Below are 22,447 nucleotides of genomic sequence, written 5' to 3' on the forward strand. Positions count from 1 at the left end.
CGAACCAGCGCACTTGGTCACAGCTCAACAACACTCGTAGTCGTGTCAAGTGGTAATTGTTGGTGACTCATTAGATAACCTCAAGTGTCTATGGTTCCATTGCGACCTTATACAGTCGTACAATGCACGTAGATAGTGTAGTAAAATAACGGTAATAAATATGGCTGCATGCAGGGGCAGATCTGTGTGTACTGTACATTTGATTATTGAACAAAAGAAGTTAAGATAAAACCTAAATAAGTAAAAACTTTTTTAATACTTCTGGAAAGGTAAATAATAAAGAGGAAAGTAATTTACTTAATGAATGATAGCGCCAGCGATCATCACCTAACAGAGTAGTGGGGATACTTCTGGTGAGGGGGAGGGAGGGGGGTAGCTTCACGGGGAGGCCCGCCCAGAATGAGCTGGGGCAATAAAATGGGTCAATACATGTAACGCGTTTGAATTTTTGGAGAAATACTGTGAACAGAGGTTTCTTACGATTTTATGGTGTCAACTAACGTCATAAGCTTAGAATAGTGAATATCCAATACGAGACTAAGCAAGGGATAGAAAACTTGTGTACATATATAATTGGTTATTTTTTAAAGTTCATTCGAAACTGCCAGTGGGAGCTTTTGGAAGTGGGTAACATTTGGGATTATGTTCGCGGGAGGTTATCTAATTATTTGCCTTTAGCCCCTGTATTAAATTCCGAGTGTGAATTCCCACTGAGCTAAATAATACTGAGTAGAGTTGTGAATATCACTCTATTTGTTGTTCATTCCAAGCAGGTAGCGTATTAAAGGTGAGGAATTTCTGTTCGGCCAGAGTACGTGGACTGCTGTAAGTAACAAGTACACAAATTGTCAAGTATATTATGCAAATGCTGGAGGAGACTAGTAGCTGGAGAGCCTACGTGCCTCCTTCCTCTCGCCGTAATCTCGTATTACTAATGCATCGCCACCTCCGCCGCACAGTGTCAGGGTGCTGGAGCTGGAGAAACCGCTGCACAGAATATCTAACAATCGTATATTTTATACAATAACTTAATTCATGATGGTGATTAAGTTTAGGTACTAGTTATTCTCTCATATCTTGAGTCATTATTATGATTTGCAAACAAAACTAATTTTAATAAAAATTTTATATTTCGCCGTACAGAGGATGATGAGAGGGGATTTCGAAAAAACCTTTTTGGTGTCCTTAAAAGTGAAGTTATGCCTCAGTGTGTCTGCGGGAATGTTTGTTATCTTTTAGCCGAACTTTTGACGAAACTGTAAAGGACTGTTCGTGACCGTATGAAAACAGCTCCTCACAAGACTCTTGACCCCTCCCCCCTCCACCCTCCGCCACTCGCCGAGCATCGTCAACCCATCACCATTGATCTAAGCCGCTTTACCACTGACGATTGGATCAGAGCGAGCGAGTTTCACATTTAGTACGTACTCGACTGAATTTAGTGGTGCTACAACAGTTTCATGTTACAGTAATTTATTTAGGATAATTAACTACCTATTGTCACTAAAATCCCAACCCGTTAAAATTGATTAAAGTTTGGACAAAAATAGTTTATGTGATAAAAGTAACTTATTTAAAACTCTTTAAATTGCACGATAACAGTCTCTGATTGGCTTTTACAAGTGAAATATTTTATTTTGGATTAACCTCAAAGTTAATTTTTTAAACATTTATTATAATATGTTATATGCTGGGGTCAAATTGCGAAAACCTGTTACCAACATAAAATGGTACTTCTATATTGTGTCACAGCTCTAAAGAGATTAACAAAAGAAATCTAAATGGGAACATCTTAACGGGTTCCACATGGCAGTCAAAATGAAGCATCTACTCGTACTCAACAATGATCGTAGGTGTTCAGGTGTCGATGATCGATGCGGTCACTGATGAGCCCTGCAGACTGTGTGCACTATCACCGGCTGGCAGCGAGATGCAGCGTATATTAATTGGCTTGCCGTGTAAATGTTATGTGCGGACGGGTTGCAAGTGTCGCCTGTATAAACACGGCTCAGCCGCTAATCGCTCACAACAGTGCGGTGCGGGTCTAGTGTTTCCATGAATTGCTGCTATATGAATTGCTAATCACCGCTCTGGCAGACGATTCTTGTGAGCGGGCCGTGACATTGCTACCATCAGTGTGTGATAGATGTTAAAGCTCTTGGAATCAGTGAATCAATCTTTAGTTGGTTTTCCAACGGACTTGTAAAAGATTTGCGTGATGAATTGAATGTGCGTGTCACCAACATGAAACATTTCTTTATGTATATACACCACATTTGGGTATTAAACGTTTAAAATTATATTGAAGCTACCCTCCTATCGCTTCTCACGTCAATCCCTACTTTATCGTTTTTTATTATAATAATTTAACCTACATGACTAACACATTACATTTTATTACATTAGTAACACTAACTGAAGGTTACGTAGAGACAGCTTTGAAAATAGTTTGCATGGATTCTAAAACTTAAGTTGTGGTCTAGCACTATGATCGGTTCGGTGTTACAGTTATTTACTCTTTCATACTTATCCTGGGGGCTAATTGTGACTATAGGTGACCAGGCAAGAGGGCACCTTGCAGATTATTCAGGGTTATTCAGCCCCCTTCCCCTCCATTCATGGAAAAGAGAGTGTTCTAACCTTGCTTGACCCACTGATACTATATTTGCAGACAATACCAGTCCATAGCAGTTCCAAGTTTCCCAACACAATAAATTATAAGCTTGAGATAGAGGCCCCAATCCATCGAAGGGATGTAAAACTGAAAACATGTTTAGTGAAATAATCACACCCCAGCTTAATAACCAAAATTATTAACAATTGTAAAGGTCCGCCCGGATTTCGCTGTAAGTGGTACATCGATATAGTCTGACGTGTATCAAGCCGGATCAGTGACGCGAGCAGTTCATCATAAAAATTGGACTTTTGTTGCGGTGACATTGAGCAACGGTTTCCGACGAGTTTGCGAGGTCCGGGTGAAAGTTGAATCTAATTTGTAATAGCGTAGTAAAATGTAATAATGTCGGTGGGAGATGTGGTCTGATGGGAGGGTCGGGAGGGGGAGTGATGAGGGGGGGGACACGGTTATTTCTGTCGACTTTATTAGCGAGCCGTGATGACAGTCCACATCGCTTTTTCAGTGTTATTTAATTGGCACCCCATTACTTTACCGGCCTTTGGATGTAATATGCAATTTACATTGGTGAATAAATTGATCGCGGCGTTGATGTCGAGTGTGTGCGACCCTCCGGGAGGTATCCTGGCGGTGTGTTCCTACAGGAATTCTGTTCCAGAATGTTTACGATATCATTGTAAAATTTGTTGTCGAGAAGACGGTATTCAGGGTGAAGTTGTAAGGTCTCATAAGGTGGTGGTTGTGTGAGGGAGGATTTTACTGATGGACTAAGTAGAAAATAATTTACAACTTTAGTAAACTAGATATTATCAATTAGCTAAAATCATGCTGTTTAGGATTAATAAAAGGTTAACGTCTATTTTACTTTGTGTCTTGTATGTTTTAAGTGCAATTTAACTAAATTTGCATACATGTGTGTGTGATGTACATAGACCCGTATTTTTCCAAATTTATTATCAATCCAAATGATGAATTCAGTTCCATTTCAACTTCCGCTTAGTGCAGCGTTTGATATCTGACCCTCTCACAGACTATACTCGTAGAATCTGGAATCCACTTCCGACTGAAGATATAAAAAGTTGGCAACGAAGTAGCTCAAAACGAACTTTGCATCGTTTCGACATCCGAGATACCTAGATTACAAAATGTAACATATAGTTGTAATCCAGGTGAATTGGCATCCATATGCACAATCGAGATCACTACGACGTTACTGACAGTCTCCCAGCACGGTGGGGCAAGCGAGTTTTCTTTCTACACATAACATAGCCACTTTGAATCAACCATGTATCGTTTTGTCAATCTCCCGAAAGTCAATCGGAGTAGAAATTCATTTAAATTGTTAGCCACTATAATTTTGGATATAGTGGTAGTTTGTGTTTGATCTTGTATCCTACTGCCATTATTACCTATTTCCGACTCTGGTGTCTTCACTTTGACCGTACATTCTCTAGATCTTCTCATCATTGCCTGTCATGAATGACAGTGGGTCAGTGAAGCAGCTTTATCGATGGGAGCCTCCGATACTTAACCGTGTTTGAAAACATCTGTGAAATCTTATTTGTACTTATGTAACATCTGATGGCAAAAATGCTAAAGTACTAAATATTCAATATTGTATAAATGTTTGAGGATTTAATTCTAAAAAGTTGTTATGGGCATTCCGTTGGGTACAACTAAGTAATTGTTCAATCAATACACATAGTGCCTTAATACCTAACAGTTTAAAGCTAGCAAGGCCATTTTATGTAATTATTTTTTAAGCCTGGGACAGCACAAAAATGAGGGGTAGGCTAAGGTGTCTATAAGCAGTTGTCTGAAATGTAATCCTAATCCTGTTCTTGTTATACTGTTGGAAACTGGAATAAATTCTTATAAGAAATAGTCTTATGTTTAGGGAAAACGCCTTCTACAACAATACTGGTATGATTAATAGTTGGCAAAAAGCGAGACTTGCTCTGTTCATGTTTATTCTGGTGTGCTACCTAGTAGGTTTAATTACAGTTTTTAATCAACCATACCGAGTGTTCTATCGCACTCTGCTGCAAACACAGTCGGAGGTGACGAGAGGTGTGGGTTGTCGCGGCGCGGACTGTACACTTTCAATTAGCCCGGGGACCCCGACATATCGCCCAGACGAGGGCAGGTGACAGCGCCAATTTGTCTGGCGGCACCGCGGTCTGTCACTGACTCTCCTCGACACTTGTGCGACAATACCAGGCCACCGTGTTCTCTTATTGTAACGGCTTATTGGATTTGAGGCGAGGAATCGAGATCGTGTGGTAATACTTATCATAATGTTTGTTACAAGTAGTCAGTCAGTGGTATATGTCGCTTGTACATGTATACTGTTTCGTGTCTTGTTTACACGATTGCACGGATCGTGACTGCACGTTCATGTGGGACACTCCGAAGCTCTTGGCAGAAGTCGGCCTGGACCTATTGTTGTAGTCCGACACTGCCCACCTGCCAGCCAACAGCGGGTACCTCTCCTACAATAGCAGCTCTGTACAGCGATATGTAAACACGTTCTATAATTACGTTACCAGTTGTCTGCACTCGTAATGTTTTCCGTTTATTAAAAGAGGCGGTGGAGGGCGTCGATAAATTAGTCTGAAATCATCCCCCAAACCACCACCCCCTCCCGGCATTGCAACGCCCACTTGAAATATTGATATTGAACTAATGCTAATGTGGTTTAACAGGCGTCTTTCATCGACTCCAGTACCAGTTTACGTTACTAGAAGGGTTAAATACTTTTAATTGTAAGATACAGTTCTTAATTACGTTTATCAAAGTACGCCATTGTAAATAATTGTTTCCTTTTAAATAATGTAATACCAGGGACATAACCATTGTTGAGGAAGTATTCTAAAAAAAAGTTATTCCGTGTTCGTAGTGGTGTACTTAGCGCTATGTATGGGTACACTTTGTGTTCATCTATCACACAGTTTTAGAATTGCGAATTAAATTTGATTATTTGCTATGCTTAATACACTGTGCGGTTATTTCAGTGCGGAAACTGGAACAGTTGAGTATTGACATAGTATAGCTAGTCCGACCCTGGCCAGAGATCGCTGCTGGCCGATAATACGTATCAAAGCCCAGCCTAACCGCGGTACTCGTACCTGTAGCACGACAGCACGCCACTTCACCTTTCTTTCCCTTCTCTTTGTTTTCTTCGCCGCCGCATTGTTCCGTTTTTATTAATGAGATTAGTGTAATGTTACGTGTTGGAGGTTTAACAAGGCTCGTTTTTGTGACACGATTGAAACGATTAAGCGTTTACTCGTGTTTATAGGAAAGTTGGGTTTCTTTAGGGCGTTTCAGTTGATTTTAAGTTTGTAAACCTTAATTACGTTGTGTATGTAGGCCTTTAAGGTAACTTCCTTGCAGGAAAGTAGAAAACGTTATTTTTGATCGCTCCACGAAAAATTACAGACGTTAGAAAATTAACGCTATTTTGTAACAATGGCTAAAGATAGAAATGAGAAAATTCTACCGTATGTTTTATTTACGAAAAATTAAAATTCGTTAAGAAGTCATTATTAATTTGCTATTTCCTTAAGTTATTTTTAATTAATAAAATAATTTGTCCTAGTCATACAGGATATAATGTGAATAATTAACAACTGTTTTTATTTGGGCCTGGTTACAAAATGGCCTGAATTGCCTACGTTGTGTGCTCCCAATTTCCCGTAGAGTGGTATCAAAATTGTTTTATTTTTTGTTTTTATAGTACTACTAAACAGTTATAACAAACGTTTGCCAAACCCAAATTCAATTGCACCAACCTTATTAACAGTCTTTGCACAGTATAGAAAACAAGATTTCCATTAATTTTGTAAGCATTACCTGATTGCTGTAGGCATTGCTTCATCGCTTTCTCAGGTTGAAAATGTACTCTAATGGATGGCAAACGGGGTTTAAGAAATCCATCCTCTTTGACGGACTGTCTGGGGGTTCTCTATAAAGCTGAAAATTGCCTACCATCGCTTGAAAACTATGTACATGGAGATGAATTGACGCTATGGCTGTAGTATCAGACGTACAATATTTTACTATTAATAATATTTCAGAGTATCGGCATTGCTATATTTTAATGGAAAAGACATTTTTTATACTTCAAACTGATGATGCCTTAACCGGCGAAAGCGCTTTTTAAATAAATTTAATGTGGAAGTATAAAAAATGTCTTTTCCATTAATACTTACAGTACTCACTTCCACCAAGAATACAAAGCACAAAATTGCTATATTTGGCGAAGAAATGTTAGGCGTGCCTAAATTAATCTTAAGCTAACTATATCCAATATACAATGTTCATAATGGCTTTCTGCATACTATCATACTTATCGGAGATAGATTTTTAAAAAAGGGGGTTGACTTCATATACTGTACGAGTACGTTCAAAGGCACCGGAAATGTGTCTCATAGGAATAGAATAAATTTTGATTAATACGTTTTCTCTATCTCAGTATTAGAAAAATGAAAGAAGTTAAACGTTCGTTTAATCTTTAGTTGTATTAAATCTTTTGCACCATTTAAAATTGATATTGCTTCCAAATAAGATTTGTATTATTAAGTGTTCTGTTAGTAAATTATATAAGAATATGTGTTAATATTATATCAAAAGGTGTCCAAAATCAGCAAAATTTTATAATTTAGTTCGTGGGGGTCGGGATTACTTTATAGCCCTCCCCTCCGTGCCACCGCCCCCCCCCCGGGAGTACTTCACCGTTTATCTTGCGTCCCTCGTGTATTACACAATGCGTTCATTAAAAGTCGGCTGTAGTAAAATTACCTATCAGAACAATGTTGTTGTAAAGTGAATATTTGAACATTGAAGTTCAACAAACTATAATTTATTTCTGAATAACCTATACAAAATATCGAAAAAACTAAAAAGACTTTGGATGCTTACTAATTATATATTACACTGAGACATACCCATAACTTGACGGCTATAAATAAGGGGGTTGACATTCTTCTTGTGCGAAGAGAATCCAGCTCATTTCACCATAGCTGCCTCGTACTTGTTATTTGACGTTATTTTAATCTGACCTTTCATGGTTCTGTGTGTATATGGATTCCAAATGTTGATCTTCATTCGATTTGTGGACAATTACAGGGATTGTGGTGTAAATATTCTTTATATTTACGTTCGAGGAACACAACTAGATTTATAACAATTGTGTGTAAATAAAAACTCCAGCTTGTTATTGGACATGATATTCACAATTAGATAAGTACGAATATTATATTTTGGATTGAGATAAGCCAGCGATTTAATTATAAATAACGGTGGCCTTTGGACGAACGTTATAGTTAATTAGACAACAATTAAAATCTTGTCATTTAGAGTGCTGTCATAAATATTCAATTTGAACGTAAGTATTCCGATTCAGTATAATGTCTTCGAAGAAACAGAACAATTTTCGAACGTATTACTATGGTGTAAATATGAAGCAATAGACGTTTGGGTTCGACTTTTCAAAGTGATCACTCAACTCCACGCCCGCCGCCACCGCCTCGAGGAAATTAATATTGAAAGCACGCTGCGACTCTTTAATATTATTATTGTTCCCACTGTTCGTTGGGGAAGATTGTGCCTCGTCTTTCATTTCTTTCTGTCGTCTCTTTGTCTTTGCCTTGACCCGCTGCTTCTTTAGTGCGATGATGAGTTCAAGAAAAATGTGAAAGCACGTCGAATTGCGACCGGTTGTTAAGATAAAGTAGAAGCTATATCTGGTTATCTCCGGTTCCAGGTTAGTTTCCCAGAATAAGCCTTACAGCGAAGCTCAGAGAACTCCATTTACCCCTTAAAGTGGCACTTAACTTCAATCCTGGCAAATGTATTCGGTGTTATTCGATTATCGCTTTGTCCAAGAAAAATGTGGAAGCAATTCGAATTGTGTCCGAGCGATAAGATCAAGTGGAGGCTATATCTGGTTATCTCCGGTTCCATGATAATTTCCCAGAATAATCCTTACAGCGAAGCTCCGAGAACTCCATTTACCCCTTAAAGTGGCACTTCACCTCAAACCTTGCTGATTTATTCGGTGTTATTCGATTATCGCTTTGTCCAAGAACAATGTGGAAGCCATTCGAATTGCGGCCGTGCGATAACATCAAATAGAAGCTATATCTGGTTATCTCCGGTTCCAGGTTAGCTTCTCAGAATAGTTCTTACAGTAGAGCTCTGAAAACTCCATTTACCCCTTAAAGTGGAACTAACCTTAATCCTTGCTGATGTATTCGGTGTTATTTGATTATCGCTTTGATGTATACAATATTTCAACTTTAATATTTATCTGGTATTAGTGTTGCTTTGAATGTAATTTCGACATTTGTTGCAGCACGTCCTGCACACGATCTGCTCGCCCATCGGTCAAGTCCAGAGGATCGTCATCTTCAAGAAGAACGGCGTCCAGGCGATGGTTGAATATCCTTTAATACAAGAAACAGCACTGTTGCTGCTAGACCTAGTAACCTAGTACAGATAAGCTAGTGGGGGTGGTAAGTCCCATGTTATTGTCTCGCATGATTTGTTTAAGTAAACTTGTCTTTGTTAGTTTCTGTTACAATAATACTTAACATTAATTTCATTGGTGTAGGAAACATAGGGATCTAGGTGAAGTACAGTTAGTGTGAACAGGACAACCCATGAGACAGTTTCACCGTGTCCTCAGACCCCGAGTCTGTAACACTGTAACTGTAACATAGGTCCAGTACAGTGAGTGAGTGTGAACAGTACAACCAATGAAACAGTTTCACCGTGTCCTCAGACCCCGAGTCTGCAACACTGTAACTGTAACATAGGTCCAGTACAGTGAGTGAGTGTGAACAGTACAACCAATGAGACAGTTTCACCATGTCCTTAGACCCCGAGTCTGTAACACTGTAACTGTAACATAGGTCCAGTACAGTGAGTGAGTGTGAACAGGACAACCCATGAGACAGTTTCACCGTGTCCTCAGACCCCGAGTCTGTAACACTGTAACTGTAACATAGGTCCAGTACAGTTAGTGAGTGTGAACAGTACAACCAATGAAACAGTTTCACCGTGTCCTCAGACCCCGAGTCTGCAACACTGTAACTGTAACATAGGTCCAGTACAGTGAGTGAGTGTGAACAGTACAACCAATGAAACAGTTTCACCGTGTCCTCAGACCCCGAGTCTGCAACACTGTAACTGTAACATAGGTCCAGTACAGTGAGTGAGTGTGAACAGTACAACCAATGAAACAGTTTCACCGTGTCCTCAGACCCCGAGTCTGCAACACTGTAACTGTAACATAGGTGAGTACAGTACAGTTAGTGAGTGTGAACAGTACAACCAATGAAACAATTTCACCGTGTCCTCAGACCCCGAGTCTGCAACACTGTAACTGTAACATAGGTCCAGTACAGTGAGTGAGTGTGAACAGTACAACCAATGAAACAGTTTCACCGTGTCCTCAGACCCCGAGTCTGCAACACTGTAACTGTAACATAGGTCCAGTACAGTGAGTGAGTGTGAACAGTACAACCAATGAAACAGTTTCACCGTGTCCTCAGACCCCGAGTCTGCAACACTGTAACTGTAACATAGGTCCAGTACAGTGAGTGAGTGTGAACAGTACAACCAATGAGACAGTTTCACCGTGTCCTTAGTCCCCGAGTCTGGATACCATGAATCCGCGGGACCTCTACGTCTCTTGACTCGTAAATTTTGTATCACTTTAAAAATTGCACCATGCTGTGTCCTTCTTTACGATGCACACATTCTCCATTACTACGGTTTTTTTGGGTCATGATTGTGTAACTACTGCTCACCTTAAACCTGTTGGACCCTCTGTTGAATCAGGGGTTTAAGGGAATGGACGATTTCTGTGGAATGTGAAGCGTGAAGTTTCGGTCAAGATGTAAAGTCAAAATAAATTTCACACTTAAGACATGTACTTTCTGTTATAAGCAGATCCCATTACGTACGCACTAATGTCATGTGGAACAGATCCTGTGGACTACGAAGATTACCTACCTTGAAGGGTACAATAAAAGTTATGTAACGACCCAGTTACTTGTTTCCTATGAAGTCCATTCTTATATATTTTTGGAGGTTGCAAAATAATAGTAAAAACAACATTTCCGGTGTGTATTTTTTAAAAGAGTATGCGTTTCATTAGCGAGGAACAGTTTCAAGCCATGGATGGATTTACGGGGTTAGTCAGTGAGAATGAAGACGGTTTCAGAATTCTGGGATTTTGATGTAAGACACTGTGTGTGAATCACCCCGGGTCTGGTAGCCATTTAGGGTGAACTCACGGAACTAAATACTCTGTTTCCAAGAAACGTGCCTCATTAATTCCTCTCTGCATGTGTGCACTGAATCACCATGGCGTACAGAACTATTTTAATTTTTTTAATGAATTCTTTAAAACATTTTATCATACCAATGTAAAAAATAAAGAAAAAGTATTTGTACCAGGCTTTGGTGTTAGAGATTGAAGTATTGGAATTTAAAATGAAAAGGTAAATGATATAAAAGTTACTTTACTATTTCGTAAGTATACCTATTTGTACAGGGAGCTGTCTCTGAATCTGGAGTGTTACCATCGACTCGCACAGACCAGTGGCCCATGAGGACTGGCACAAGGCGGTAAAGGAGATCGGCCTGTGATGAACATTACATAATAGTGCACATGTGTGAGTTCGGTTCTGCTAGATCGTGCTAGCGTGCGGCTTGTCCGGTGCCCGGTGAATCACGCGGGTCAGTGCCAAGTGGCTGCAGTCGGCTAATGTGTTGTGGCTGCGGCAGCTTTTTTACGCGTCTGTTGGTGCAATTTGTTAGTTGTTAGAGTCGTGTCAGTGCAACGCTCCCCCCTCCCCCCCCACCATGCCTACAGCGTAGTTTATCCGCCGATAAAACCCTGTCGTCTCGGCGGTTTTACTACGCGCGGTGTGTGTATGTGAATTCTGACCGTCTCGTGTCTACAGGCAGGGTAGAAACATAGGAGCAAAGAAACAAGTCTATAAATGACCGCGTTTCCCGCCCACATGTCGAAGTATGATTTGTTAAAACACGGTTTCTTGAATACTGGGTTGTTAAAAAGACGAGTTGTTCTAATTTAGATTTTTATGATACATTTTGCTAACATCTTTTTACTGTAAATCAGTAAATGCATGTTTGACGATTAAAATGTGATTAAATTGCAATAATAAAGATGTAGTTCAGGATTTTAATAACTAGAAGAAGTAAATATCTTCAGACTAAAGGTTTCTATATAAGTTATGTACAAAAATATCAAACCGTTAAAAGTTGCAGTGGTGAACGGGTGGGGGGGGGTGAGGGATAGACCTCCTCCCCAAGAGGTAATGAAAAATAAAATATGGTGTAATAACAATCCAACTTGTTTGAAATACAACAGTTAAATGTTTAACTTTGTATTAGTCCTATTTAATTTATATCTATTCAGGTTTGTTCCATATTCACTACCAGAGTGATGAGCTATTCAGTCAGATATTCCCACCCCCAGAGCCAACTCCTAGTTACCCCACTGACAAGTTGCAGTCCAAGGACGTGTTGTGTTGTTGGACTCGTGTTCCAGTTCCGGCAGTGGCAGTCGTGGCGGCCGGCGCTACACAGTACCTGGCAGCACATGCTCTATTTATAGTCACTGTTTGCCCTATTCCTGGCCTCCACTTTGCACACACCTCGAGCAGGCATTCGCCTTATTAATTGGGTTTATTAGAGGCCGGATCGTCGCGGCCGAAATAGCCGACTGACACGGTACTCTCTCGCACGACTTCATCCAGCGGTCTGTCGGCAGCAGTACCGTGTACAGTGGACACTGTAGGCAGCAGCACCGTGTACAGTGGACACTGTAGGCAGCAGCACCCCTGTAAGCAGCAGCGCCGTGTACAGTGGACACTGGCGGCGGTCTGTCGGCAGCAGTACCGTGTACAGTGGACACTGTAGGCAGCAGCACCGTGTACAGTGGACACTGTAGGCAGCAGCACCACTGTAGGCAGCAGCACCGTGTACAGTACACACTGGCCGCACACCAGTTCTCCTGGCGCAACTCGGACATCGCGTCACGGGTTGACAAACAGAGTAAAACGAATTAGTTTCCAGTCCAAATCGAATCGACAAATCAGTTTGTTAACACGACAAGGACAGTTAACTGTTTGATAAATCGCCACGCTGTTAGTTAGTGTCTGCTGTGTGTGTGAAACGTTCATTACCGCAATGCAGCAGGCGGGAAATACTAAACTTTAGTAGAATAAAAGGATCCCTATATCACTAAAATTGAAGTGTATACAATTGGTAAAAATCATACAGAATTCTTTATTGCCAGCCGGAGCATTTAAAATTTTCAAAAACACTACATCGAAACCTTTTGGAAACCGTAAATAAGCATACACCGATCGAATTCATACCACATGTACACTCCTCATATTTTCCCACTTCTCGGTTGTCGGTCTTCTAATTAGTTATTCGGTCGCTCAGTCGTATGCCATAAACCCTTCACCACTATTAACTGCTGGAGACGATAAAACACTCTGGGCGTTGCGGCGTTTTTGATGACTCTGGCTACTTGTTTAACCGAACTCCCGTCCGTGAGGGCAAGTGTACAAACTATCTATACAAGAATATAAAAAAGTTTCATAACTTTGAATGCGGCACGTTGACATTGGATTTCGAAAGAGTGTTCTCTTAAGTTCATGCTCAGCTCGTAATGATTTTCTTTCCGTTTATTAAAACGATTACTTGAGCCAATGAAGCGAAATACTTGTAGCGAAACATTTAAACGTTCACCTTGTTTAACTTTGAAATGTGAAGGCCCGCCTGCCAAGGAGTGTAACGAGCTTGAGAACGCTTTAAACGGAGTTGCTACGGAGCGACAGAAGTGAGCTTTGTCACACAGGCTGTTCGATTAACATGATAATAAGGCACGAGGCGGCACCGCCTGGCGCGGTAATATGTATTTGTCTTGCCTGGCTTAATCATACCCGTGTGTGTGTGTGTAGACCGTAGAGTCGCTTAGATAGCAACAAACGTCATGTGATGTGCGTACTATGGAAGTGTTTACCGAACGCGTTTAACGAAACTTTTATGTGGGATTATTTCTTATTTAGAAGCACTCTGGAAGATTAAAATGCGAAGGGTGTCTCTAAAAGCGGCACTTTCAGTGGAAAGTTAATAACGTTGAAAGTCCAATAAATCGTTCTACTTATCGTCGGAACGCTTTTCGAATTCATATCCGCGTTAAATTTAATGAGTTCCACTAGATTTTATTGAATCGTAACGCAAAGGTCGAAGGGCGGAGGCGCCGCGTGAAAGGGAAGTTTTCAGCATTGTGAATGCTTTCTTTAAGAGAGAGAGAGAGACAATGATATTGTTGACGATCGCGAACAAAAGCGTGTTGTTAGACGCGGCGAGGCGTGGACCACTGCGATGTGCCGGAGTCTCTGGTGAGCGTGTGCATGTGTAACTCGCGCACAATAGCAACAATGAGAGAAATAGCTGTGATAACAATGGGTGCTGAGCAGTGAGCAGCTTTACGTGTGCTACATGAGTCTATTCATATCTAGCCGCGTGCTGTACAGAGCGGACAGACGGATTTGTTTCACACTGCGCTGTTGAGCTGTTGAATTGTTCGTTGAATACGTTCCAACTTCCTTTGGGACCCTGTGAATGGAAGTTGATATTGCTGATCCCAGATTGGAGCGGTTCTCCCCGAGGGGGTTCATTTCATTATAAAGTATTCTTTCCTCCGTTTGAACAGCTGACCCAGAGATCAGAAGTGTCCCAGATGTAGTTTAGACCTCCTCTATTTTGTTACATAATAGACACAGTTGCTAGCCACCAGGGAACTTTTGGAGTTCTTGTTCATATAAAGACATATGGATCGTGTATTTTTCCAAGTGTTATGGGTGTATTATTGCAAGTGGCGGTTTTAATTTGTGGAATGAGACGGCTCAGACGTATGCATGTGTAGTGTTCTTCTGTGTGAGCGTAACTAATAATGGAACTTGAAGAACTAAGTGATGTAGATTTTAACGTGGGCCTCGTACCCGATAACACGCCTAGGGGCGTCTAGACAAGTAGCCAACACGAGAAGGCTGTATAGTAATATATCTAAACCCCGTAAATACCGGGGTGCTCTTCAGTTTTCTCCAGGTTGTTAATAATATGTGTTCTTAAGGTGGATTGTTAAACTAATTCACTCCAATGGCTTGGGTTTTCCTGGCCCTTGCTCAAATTATATCCAATCGATTATCTCTGGTTTATTACGTGAATTTATCCAAACAGGTAACTGTGTAGATATCACCGATGATGTTTAAAACATGTTTATAATTTAGCAGTCTCTATAAAAATAGCCATCTTGGGTTGCCTCACAATGTTTGTAAGAAGCTTCATCAGATAACGTGTAGCTGCTCATGTAGGTTTATCATCACACAGGCACTTTTATAAGCGATTCTGTATGTAAGGCAACATTAGCGGTGCGTTTGACTAGCTGGACTCGCCGCCGCTTCATCGTACTTCGTTCTTCGTCTGTGAATTTTTCTCTTTCTTTATCAAAGAAAGCTTGTTGAATAAAGCCTTCAACACAATGGCTCTAGCGTTTGAAGTTATGATGTAAATTACTACAGTTGCGACCAATCGATACCGGAAACACCTTGAACTTGCCAGCTCCGTCATGAGGATCACGGCGATGGAAGTGCAAGTGGTGGAGTGGGCGGTGAGATAGGATCCAAATATACTCCGGTGGCCAAGTGGGCTAAGGTAGTGACGTACCTGACATACGGTTCCTGTCTACATTCCGCACTGACACGCACGCGCGCGCACACACGGTCACGCGATCATCCGCGCACAAATAACCTCCGTTTAGCGTAGGTGCCAGCTCGGTGAGAACCGGGGTCTTAACTTGGCCTACATACCTAGTGGCGTTATTGCCAGCTGGAGGGTATATATGGGTTGTGGTCAGTTGCTGTGCTTGATTTGAGCTATTGGCATATTCATAAAAGAATGAAGACTGTCTTGCTAAGTGACATGAAAATTCCCATCACCTTCTCCTAACTGAGAAATTGTTTAGATACTGGAGGTATATGAGGGTTGTGGTCAGTTGCTGTCCTTTAATTAAGCAGTTGGCATGTTCATAAAAGAATGAAGCCTTTCTTGCTAAGCGACATGAAGATTCTCATCAGCCTTTGCTAACAGAGAAATTGTTTAGATACTCGAGGGTATATACGGGTTATGGTCAGTAGCTGTGCTTGATTTGAGATGTTGGCATATTCATAAAAGAATGAAGACTCTTGCTAAGCGACATGAAGACTCCATCAGCCTCTGCTAACGAAATTGTTTAGATACTCGATGGTATATATAAGTTATGGTCAGTAGCTGTACTTGATTTGAGCTGTTGGCATATTCATACAAGGATGAAAACTTTCTTGCAAAGCGACATGAAGACTCCATCAGCCTCTACTAACTGAGAAATTGTTTAGATACTGGAGGGTATATATGGGTTGTGGTCAGTTGCTGTCCGTTAATTAAGCAATTGGCATATTCATAAAAGAGTGAAAACTTTTTTGCTATGCGACATGTTGAGACTAATTTAATTTAATTTATTAAACAAGTTAGTCTCCTTTATAACTTAAAGCAATAATCCTAATCTACTAGGATCATCAACAACCACGTTATCGCTAATGTACGCTTTAAGTCCACCTAACCTTCACAGAGCGTAATGAATGGAAGTTAGAGAGGTAGATTAAGTGTATTCTTACCTAAGGGTTAAAGCTCAATGGAATAGTGACTCGGGATTCCAAGAGTCAAGTCACGCCTGTGCTTCATTAAATCTTTCTTAAACTTAAGTTCATCTGGAGATGGACCCAATTACCGCTTTATGTATGTAAACTGCAGATTCAATGAAGCACAGTCTTACATTTTCCATTCTTTCTCTCAGTAAGCTTTTATTTATTTTATAGCTTTCCTCCAATTAATGCTTATGTATATTTTAATTTAGCTTTCTCAAAATAGTAATTAATTGCTTTTCAAATCATGATTATTCTTGCAGATGTTTATTAAATTGGATAAATGTAAAATTGAATAGTTACTTGAAATCTTACTGGGGAATGCTAATATTGAGAACATTTCATACTCCTTTCTCACGCTCTTAAACTATCCCGAGATCAAATCACCGTATTTTTCCAGAATACCAAATCAACGTTATCGTTTCAAAACCTTTCAATTCTCTATCCAGTAATGCAACTTCCGTGTGAGCTAATCTAATAGGCCTTTAATTGTGAACAATTAATAATAATTAGCCTCCCAGGTGAGTAGGATTTGTGGAGAAGGTCGGGATGTCCCAGGTCGCTGGCTGACTGGAACAGGTGGCGGTGGAGGATGGTGAATATCGATCTAAATAGTAGGTGGAGTTCTGCAACCTTCTAGTCTGATGTCCCAATCGCTCTTTTTTACTGTGAACCATTAATATAAATTAGCCCTACAGATGTAGTAGGGTATTTGGGAGGGGTAAGGGTGTCCCAGGTCGCTGGCTGACTGGAACAGGTGGCGGTGGAGGATGGTGGATATCGATCTAAATAGTGGGTGGAGTTCTGCAACCTTCTATTCTGATATCCTAATCGCTCTTTTTTTTATTGTGAACCATTAATATAAATTAGCCCTACAGATGCGGTAGGGTATTTGGGAGGGGTAAGGGTGTCCCAGGTCGCTGGCTGACTGGAACAGGTGGCGGTGGAGGATGGTGGATATCGATCTAAATAGTGGGTGGAGTTCTGCAACCTTCTAGTCTGATGTTCTAATCGCTCTTTTTCTATTGTGAACCATTAATATAAATTAGCCCTACAGATGCGGTAGGGTATTTGGGAGGGGTAAGGGTGTCCCAGGTCGCTGGCTGATGGGAACAGGTGGCGGTGGAGGATGGTGGATATCGATCTAAATAGTGGGTGGAGGTCTGCAACCTCCTAGCCTGATGTTCTGATTGCTCTTTTTATTGCGAACAATTAATATGAATTAGTCCTACAGATGCAGCAGGGTATTAGGGAGGGGTAAGGGTGTCCCAGGTCGCTGGCTGACGGGAACAGGTGGCGGTGGAGGATGGTGGATATCGATCTTAATAGTGGGTGGAGGTCTGCAACCTCCTTGTCTGCTCATCTAATTGCCCTTTCTTGGCGTACAATTAATCCCATTATTTTCAATTGGCGTCCGTGTAAATTGTTGAAAAATGTCGCGCCTTCGTCACGTCCACTTATTAAAAACTCTGAAAGCGGTGCTCGGGCGCCTGTAATTTATTCGCAATTCGCATCGTTGTTTCAAGTTGGCGTGATTTTATTACTGTTCAGTTGAAGTAGGTTCTCTTTTTACACAAATACCACCTTGTGAAATTGATGTATTTGAATAAGAGGATAAACGGCACCATTGTGAGTTTCTGTGTAATTGTTCTTGTTTTTTACAAAAGGATCGTGTAAGAGTTACAGTACTAAATTGTTACGTGTATTATTGACGTACAGTGTTTTATTTTCACAATCTAGTGTGATTTATTTGTAACATTTTAAAAATTAACATCAGTAGAGTCGTTAGGGAATATTGTTGGATCAGGAAACAATCCTATTTGTTTGCCTTGCGTTATCGGCAGTTCAGACAGGCTTATCCGCAATACGATCAGTTATACTACTTGTACGTAGGTTATAGTTGGTAATTGTTGATGGTATAATATATTAGTGAGTGCCATATAAAATATATCAACAAGATTGAGAATTAACCACCCTAGATTATAATAATGACACCCTTGTCTGACTTGATTCTGACGCCATCTGTTGTGCTATAATATAATAATTGTCATGTCAAGTAATTTTAATAATATTCTTTTGTTATTGATCCTAAAATATATGCAATATATTTATTTATACACATGTTTAGTGGATGTACCTTTTGATGTGAGGGTTAAAGTAAAATCAACAGTAAGTGAACCAAACGTTGAGTGAATTTGCCTGTTTCATGTGTTCTGTTTCCTCAATATCAGTCACTCAAACACGATTTGTTAACACTGTTGTGTCTTGGAATATCACGGCAAATATTGGGAGGATTTCTCATATATCTACAAAATACGGGGTCATTTTGTAGATAATATAAAAATCTAAAAGATTGAATACAAAACAATTTAAATTATTACTTAATAATGTATGGTTCTTGACGTTTTAGTATTGTCGACGTATAAGGATTAATAGACATGCGTGTTTACTAAGTTTTCTATCAACTATGTTTCACTAAAAAATATCGTTAACGGTTTCTTTCTACCATTACGTTTTATTAGCTTTAATCATTGTTCTATGTTTACCGAACTGTCAGTTGCACCCAGCTCCGATCTAAGACAAGACATTTGTGTAGAGAACGGTGCAGTGTGGAGTAATTATGTATTTGCTATCTGTAACTAATAGCACTATGTTATCTATTGTGTGTTGTACACTGAATGACTACTATTTAACAAATTTCTTTGCACAAGTCTCCGTCAATAACATCTAGTACACCATCAGTAGCGTGTAAATAAATTTTATTTATTTGCAATTCTATACACAACATTGTATAGAAATAATAATTAGTTATAATAAATATTAATAATTAATGAACGGTACTTAATAGTAATTAGCAATGTGAAACCGAAATAACTGTTCAATGAATAAAGTTGTATAACGTCAATTGTTGGTGTATCGTAAAGAGTAACTACAATGATCACGTCTATTTTAAATTTGTCACTATTCTTTAAATGTCTACGGATCCTGTGGAACATTCCCAGATCGCAGGTGCAGTTTATATAGATTACTGTAGACAGTTGTCATTATTCTTTTATATTCTTTGAATTACAAGGAGTCTCGCCCGGGTTAGGGTTCTTTGTATGAGAATAGTATATGAATATTTGGTCATATAGTCAACTATGTATATATGCATGAGTCGTGTGCACTGCTACAAGGTGCTGTGTCGGAGTGGGCCTCGCTCAGCGAGAATGTGAAGCCTTACAACATTATCTCACAACAGCGAGGAGTTACATTTCCTGAGTCCATTAATCTTGGTTCCACGTTGCAGCATGAGATTCCGTGGAGAAACTTGGTTAACATACTTGGGTGGCTGGACGCGTCTTTGGTACAAACTTCGTCCTCACCCAGTACTGAAATCTTATAACATTATCTCACAATGCCGAGGAGTTACATTTCCCGAGCCCATTAATCTTGGTTCCACGTTGCAGCATGACATTCCGTGGAGAAACTTGGTTAACATACTTGGGTGGCTGGACGCGTCTTTGGTACAAACTTCGTCCTCACCCAGTACTGAAATCTTATAACATTATCTCACAATGCCAATGAGTTACATTTCCCGAGTCTATTAATCTTGGTTCCACGTTGCAGCATGACATTCCGTGGAGAAACTTGGTTAACATACTTGGGTGGCTGGACGCGTCTTTGGTGCAAACTTCGTCCTCACCCGGTACTGAAATCTTACAACATTATCTCACAACAGCGAGGAGTTACATTTCTCGAGTCCATCAATTTTGGTCCCACGTTGTATGACATTCCGTGGAGAAACTTGGTTAACATACTTGGGTGGCTGGACGCGTCTTTGGTGCAAACTTCGTCCTCACCCGGTACTAAAATCTTACAACATTATCTCACAACAGCGAGGAGTTACATTTCTCGAGTCCATCAATTTTGGTCCCACGTTGTATGACATTCCGTGGAGAAACTTGGTTAACATACTTGGGTGGCTGGATGCGTCTTTGGTGCAAACTTCGTCCTCACCCCGGTACTGAAATCTTACAACATTATCTCACAACAGCGAGGAGTTACATTTCTCGAGTCCATCAATCTTTGTCCCACGATGTATGACATTCCGTGGAGAAACTTGGTTAACATACTTGGGTGGCTGGACGCGTCTTTGGTGCAAACTTCGTCCTCACCCGGTACTGAAATCTTACAACATTATCTCACAACAGCGAGGAGTTACATTTCTCGAGTCCATCAATCTTGGTCCCACGTTGTATGACATTCCGTGGAGAAACTTGGTTAACATACTTGGGTGGCTGGACGCGTCTTTGGTGCAAACTTCGTCCTCACCCGGTACTGAAATCTTACAACATTGTCTCACAACAGCGAGGAGTTAATTTCCCGAGTCCATCAATTTTGGTCCCACGTTGTATGACATTCCGTGGAGAAACTTGGTTAACATACTTGGGTGGCTGGACGCGTCTTTGGTGCAAACTTCGTCCTCACCCGGTACTGAAATCTTACAACATTGTCTCACAACAGCGAGGAGTTACATTTCCCGAGTCCATTAATCTTGGTTCCACGTTGCAGCATGACATTCTGTGGAGAAACTTGGTTAACATACTTGGGTGGCTGGACGCGTCTTTGGTGCAAACTTCGTCCTCACCCGGTACTGAAATCTTACAACATTATCTCACAACAGCGAGGAGTTACATTTCTCGAGTCCATCAATCTTGGTCCCACGTTGTATGACATTCCGTGGAGAAACTTGGTTAACATACTTGGGTGGCTGGACGCGTCTTTGGTGCAAACTTCGTCCTCACCCGGTACTGAAATCTTACAACATTATCTCACAACAGCGAGGAGTTACATTTCCCGAGTCCATCAATCTTGGTCACACGTTGTATGACATTCCGTGGAGAAACTTGGTTAACATACTTGGGTGGCTGGACGCGTCTTTGGTGCAAACTTCGTCCTCACCCGGTACTGAAATCTTATAACATTATCTCACAATGCCGAGGAGTTACATTTCCCGAGTCTATTAATCTTGGTTCCACGTTGCAGCATGACATTCCGTGGAGAAACTTGGTTAACATACTTGGGTGGCTCGACGCGTCTTTGGTGCAAACTTCGTCCTCACCCGGTACTGATCTTATAACATTATCTCACAATGCCGAGGAGTTACATTTCCCGAGTCCATCAATCTTGGTCCCACGTTGTATGACATTCCGTGGAGAAACTTGGTCAATGTACTTGGGTGACTGGACGCGTCGTAGGTACAAACTGAAATTAATAAAATCACGTTCTGTATCTCATTTCTTATACATGCAATGTACATGTAATCTAAGTCTTACAAATCAATTAACTGCCAAGTTTTCAACTTCTTCCTTACTCTGTACAACATCCAAAGTACATACTGACTCCTCGCTTCATCCGGCAGTTTAGAAATAACAAAAAAGTGTTGTTCCTATTTGGAAATAGACTAGGTTTTGTTTAATCGATTTCTTTATTATTGTGAGATTGCTGTTCTCTGCTGTAAATATTTTCTAGTGCGACATTAAGAAAGTCACATTAGATATTTTGTAATAAATCACAACTGCAAAGCCGTGGACGTCATCAACAACGGTCGGTTGGACTGGTCACCTACCACACATCCAGATGTAACTGTGAGCAAGGTTACGCTGCTGTATAACTAACCGTACCTGTGTAAATACCGGACTGACGCTGTTAATGTTAAACAGCATTCGTAGACTCTTCACGTTTGTACGTACATCTAGTGATCGTCCTAGTTTCATTATATGAGTACTACTATAATCAGATACGTTTGTTATAAAGAAAAACTTTTTGTATGTATTCCCTAAATAAAGGATGGCCCTAAAATATTAAATTACCGCTTTTTGTTACGATTAGTTTCGTAGTATAATCGTATTGGTCTCAAAAAGATTTAAATTACACACGATTGTGTATAAAAGTTATATTTTGTTATCAGGTAAGCGGTTTTGCCACTCGTCCTAATCAGAATCGTCTTGATTTTGTGTGGATCGTGAACCGT

The 22,447-nt window shown here is 40.4% G+C and overlaps 1 protein-coding gene across 3 annotated transcripts in view; it reads left to right on the plus strand.

The window, feature by feature from the left end:
- LOC124364631 (heterogeneous nuclear ribonucleoprotein L) overlaps positions 1 to 22,447 on the plus strand; it is a 307,173-nt gene that overhangs the window by 148,701 nt on the left and 136,025 nt on the right. For all 3 annotated transcript variants that reach the window (XM_046820249.1, XM_046820251.1, XM_046820250.1), the window contains exon 4: positions 8,994 to 9,079. In XM_046820249.1, the coding sequence (XP_046676205.1) occupies positions 8,994 to 9,079 (86 nt within the window). The remainder of the gene's footprint in view (positions 1 to 8,993; positions 9,080 to 22,447) is intronic.

Source organism: Homalodisca vitripennis, chromosome 6 (genome assembly GCF_021130785.1).
Source record: "Homalodisca vitripennis isolate AUS2020 chromosome 6, UT_GWSS_2.1, whole genome shotgun sequence".
Taxonomy (NCBI): domain Eukaryota; kingdom Metazoa; phylum Arthropoda; class Insecta; order Hemiptera; family Cicadellidae; genus Homalodisca; species Homalodisca vitripennis.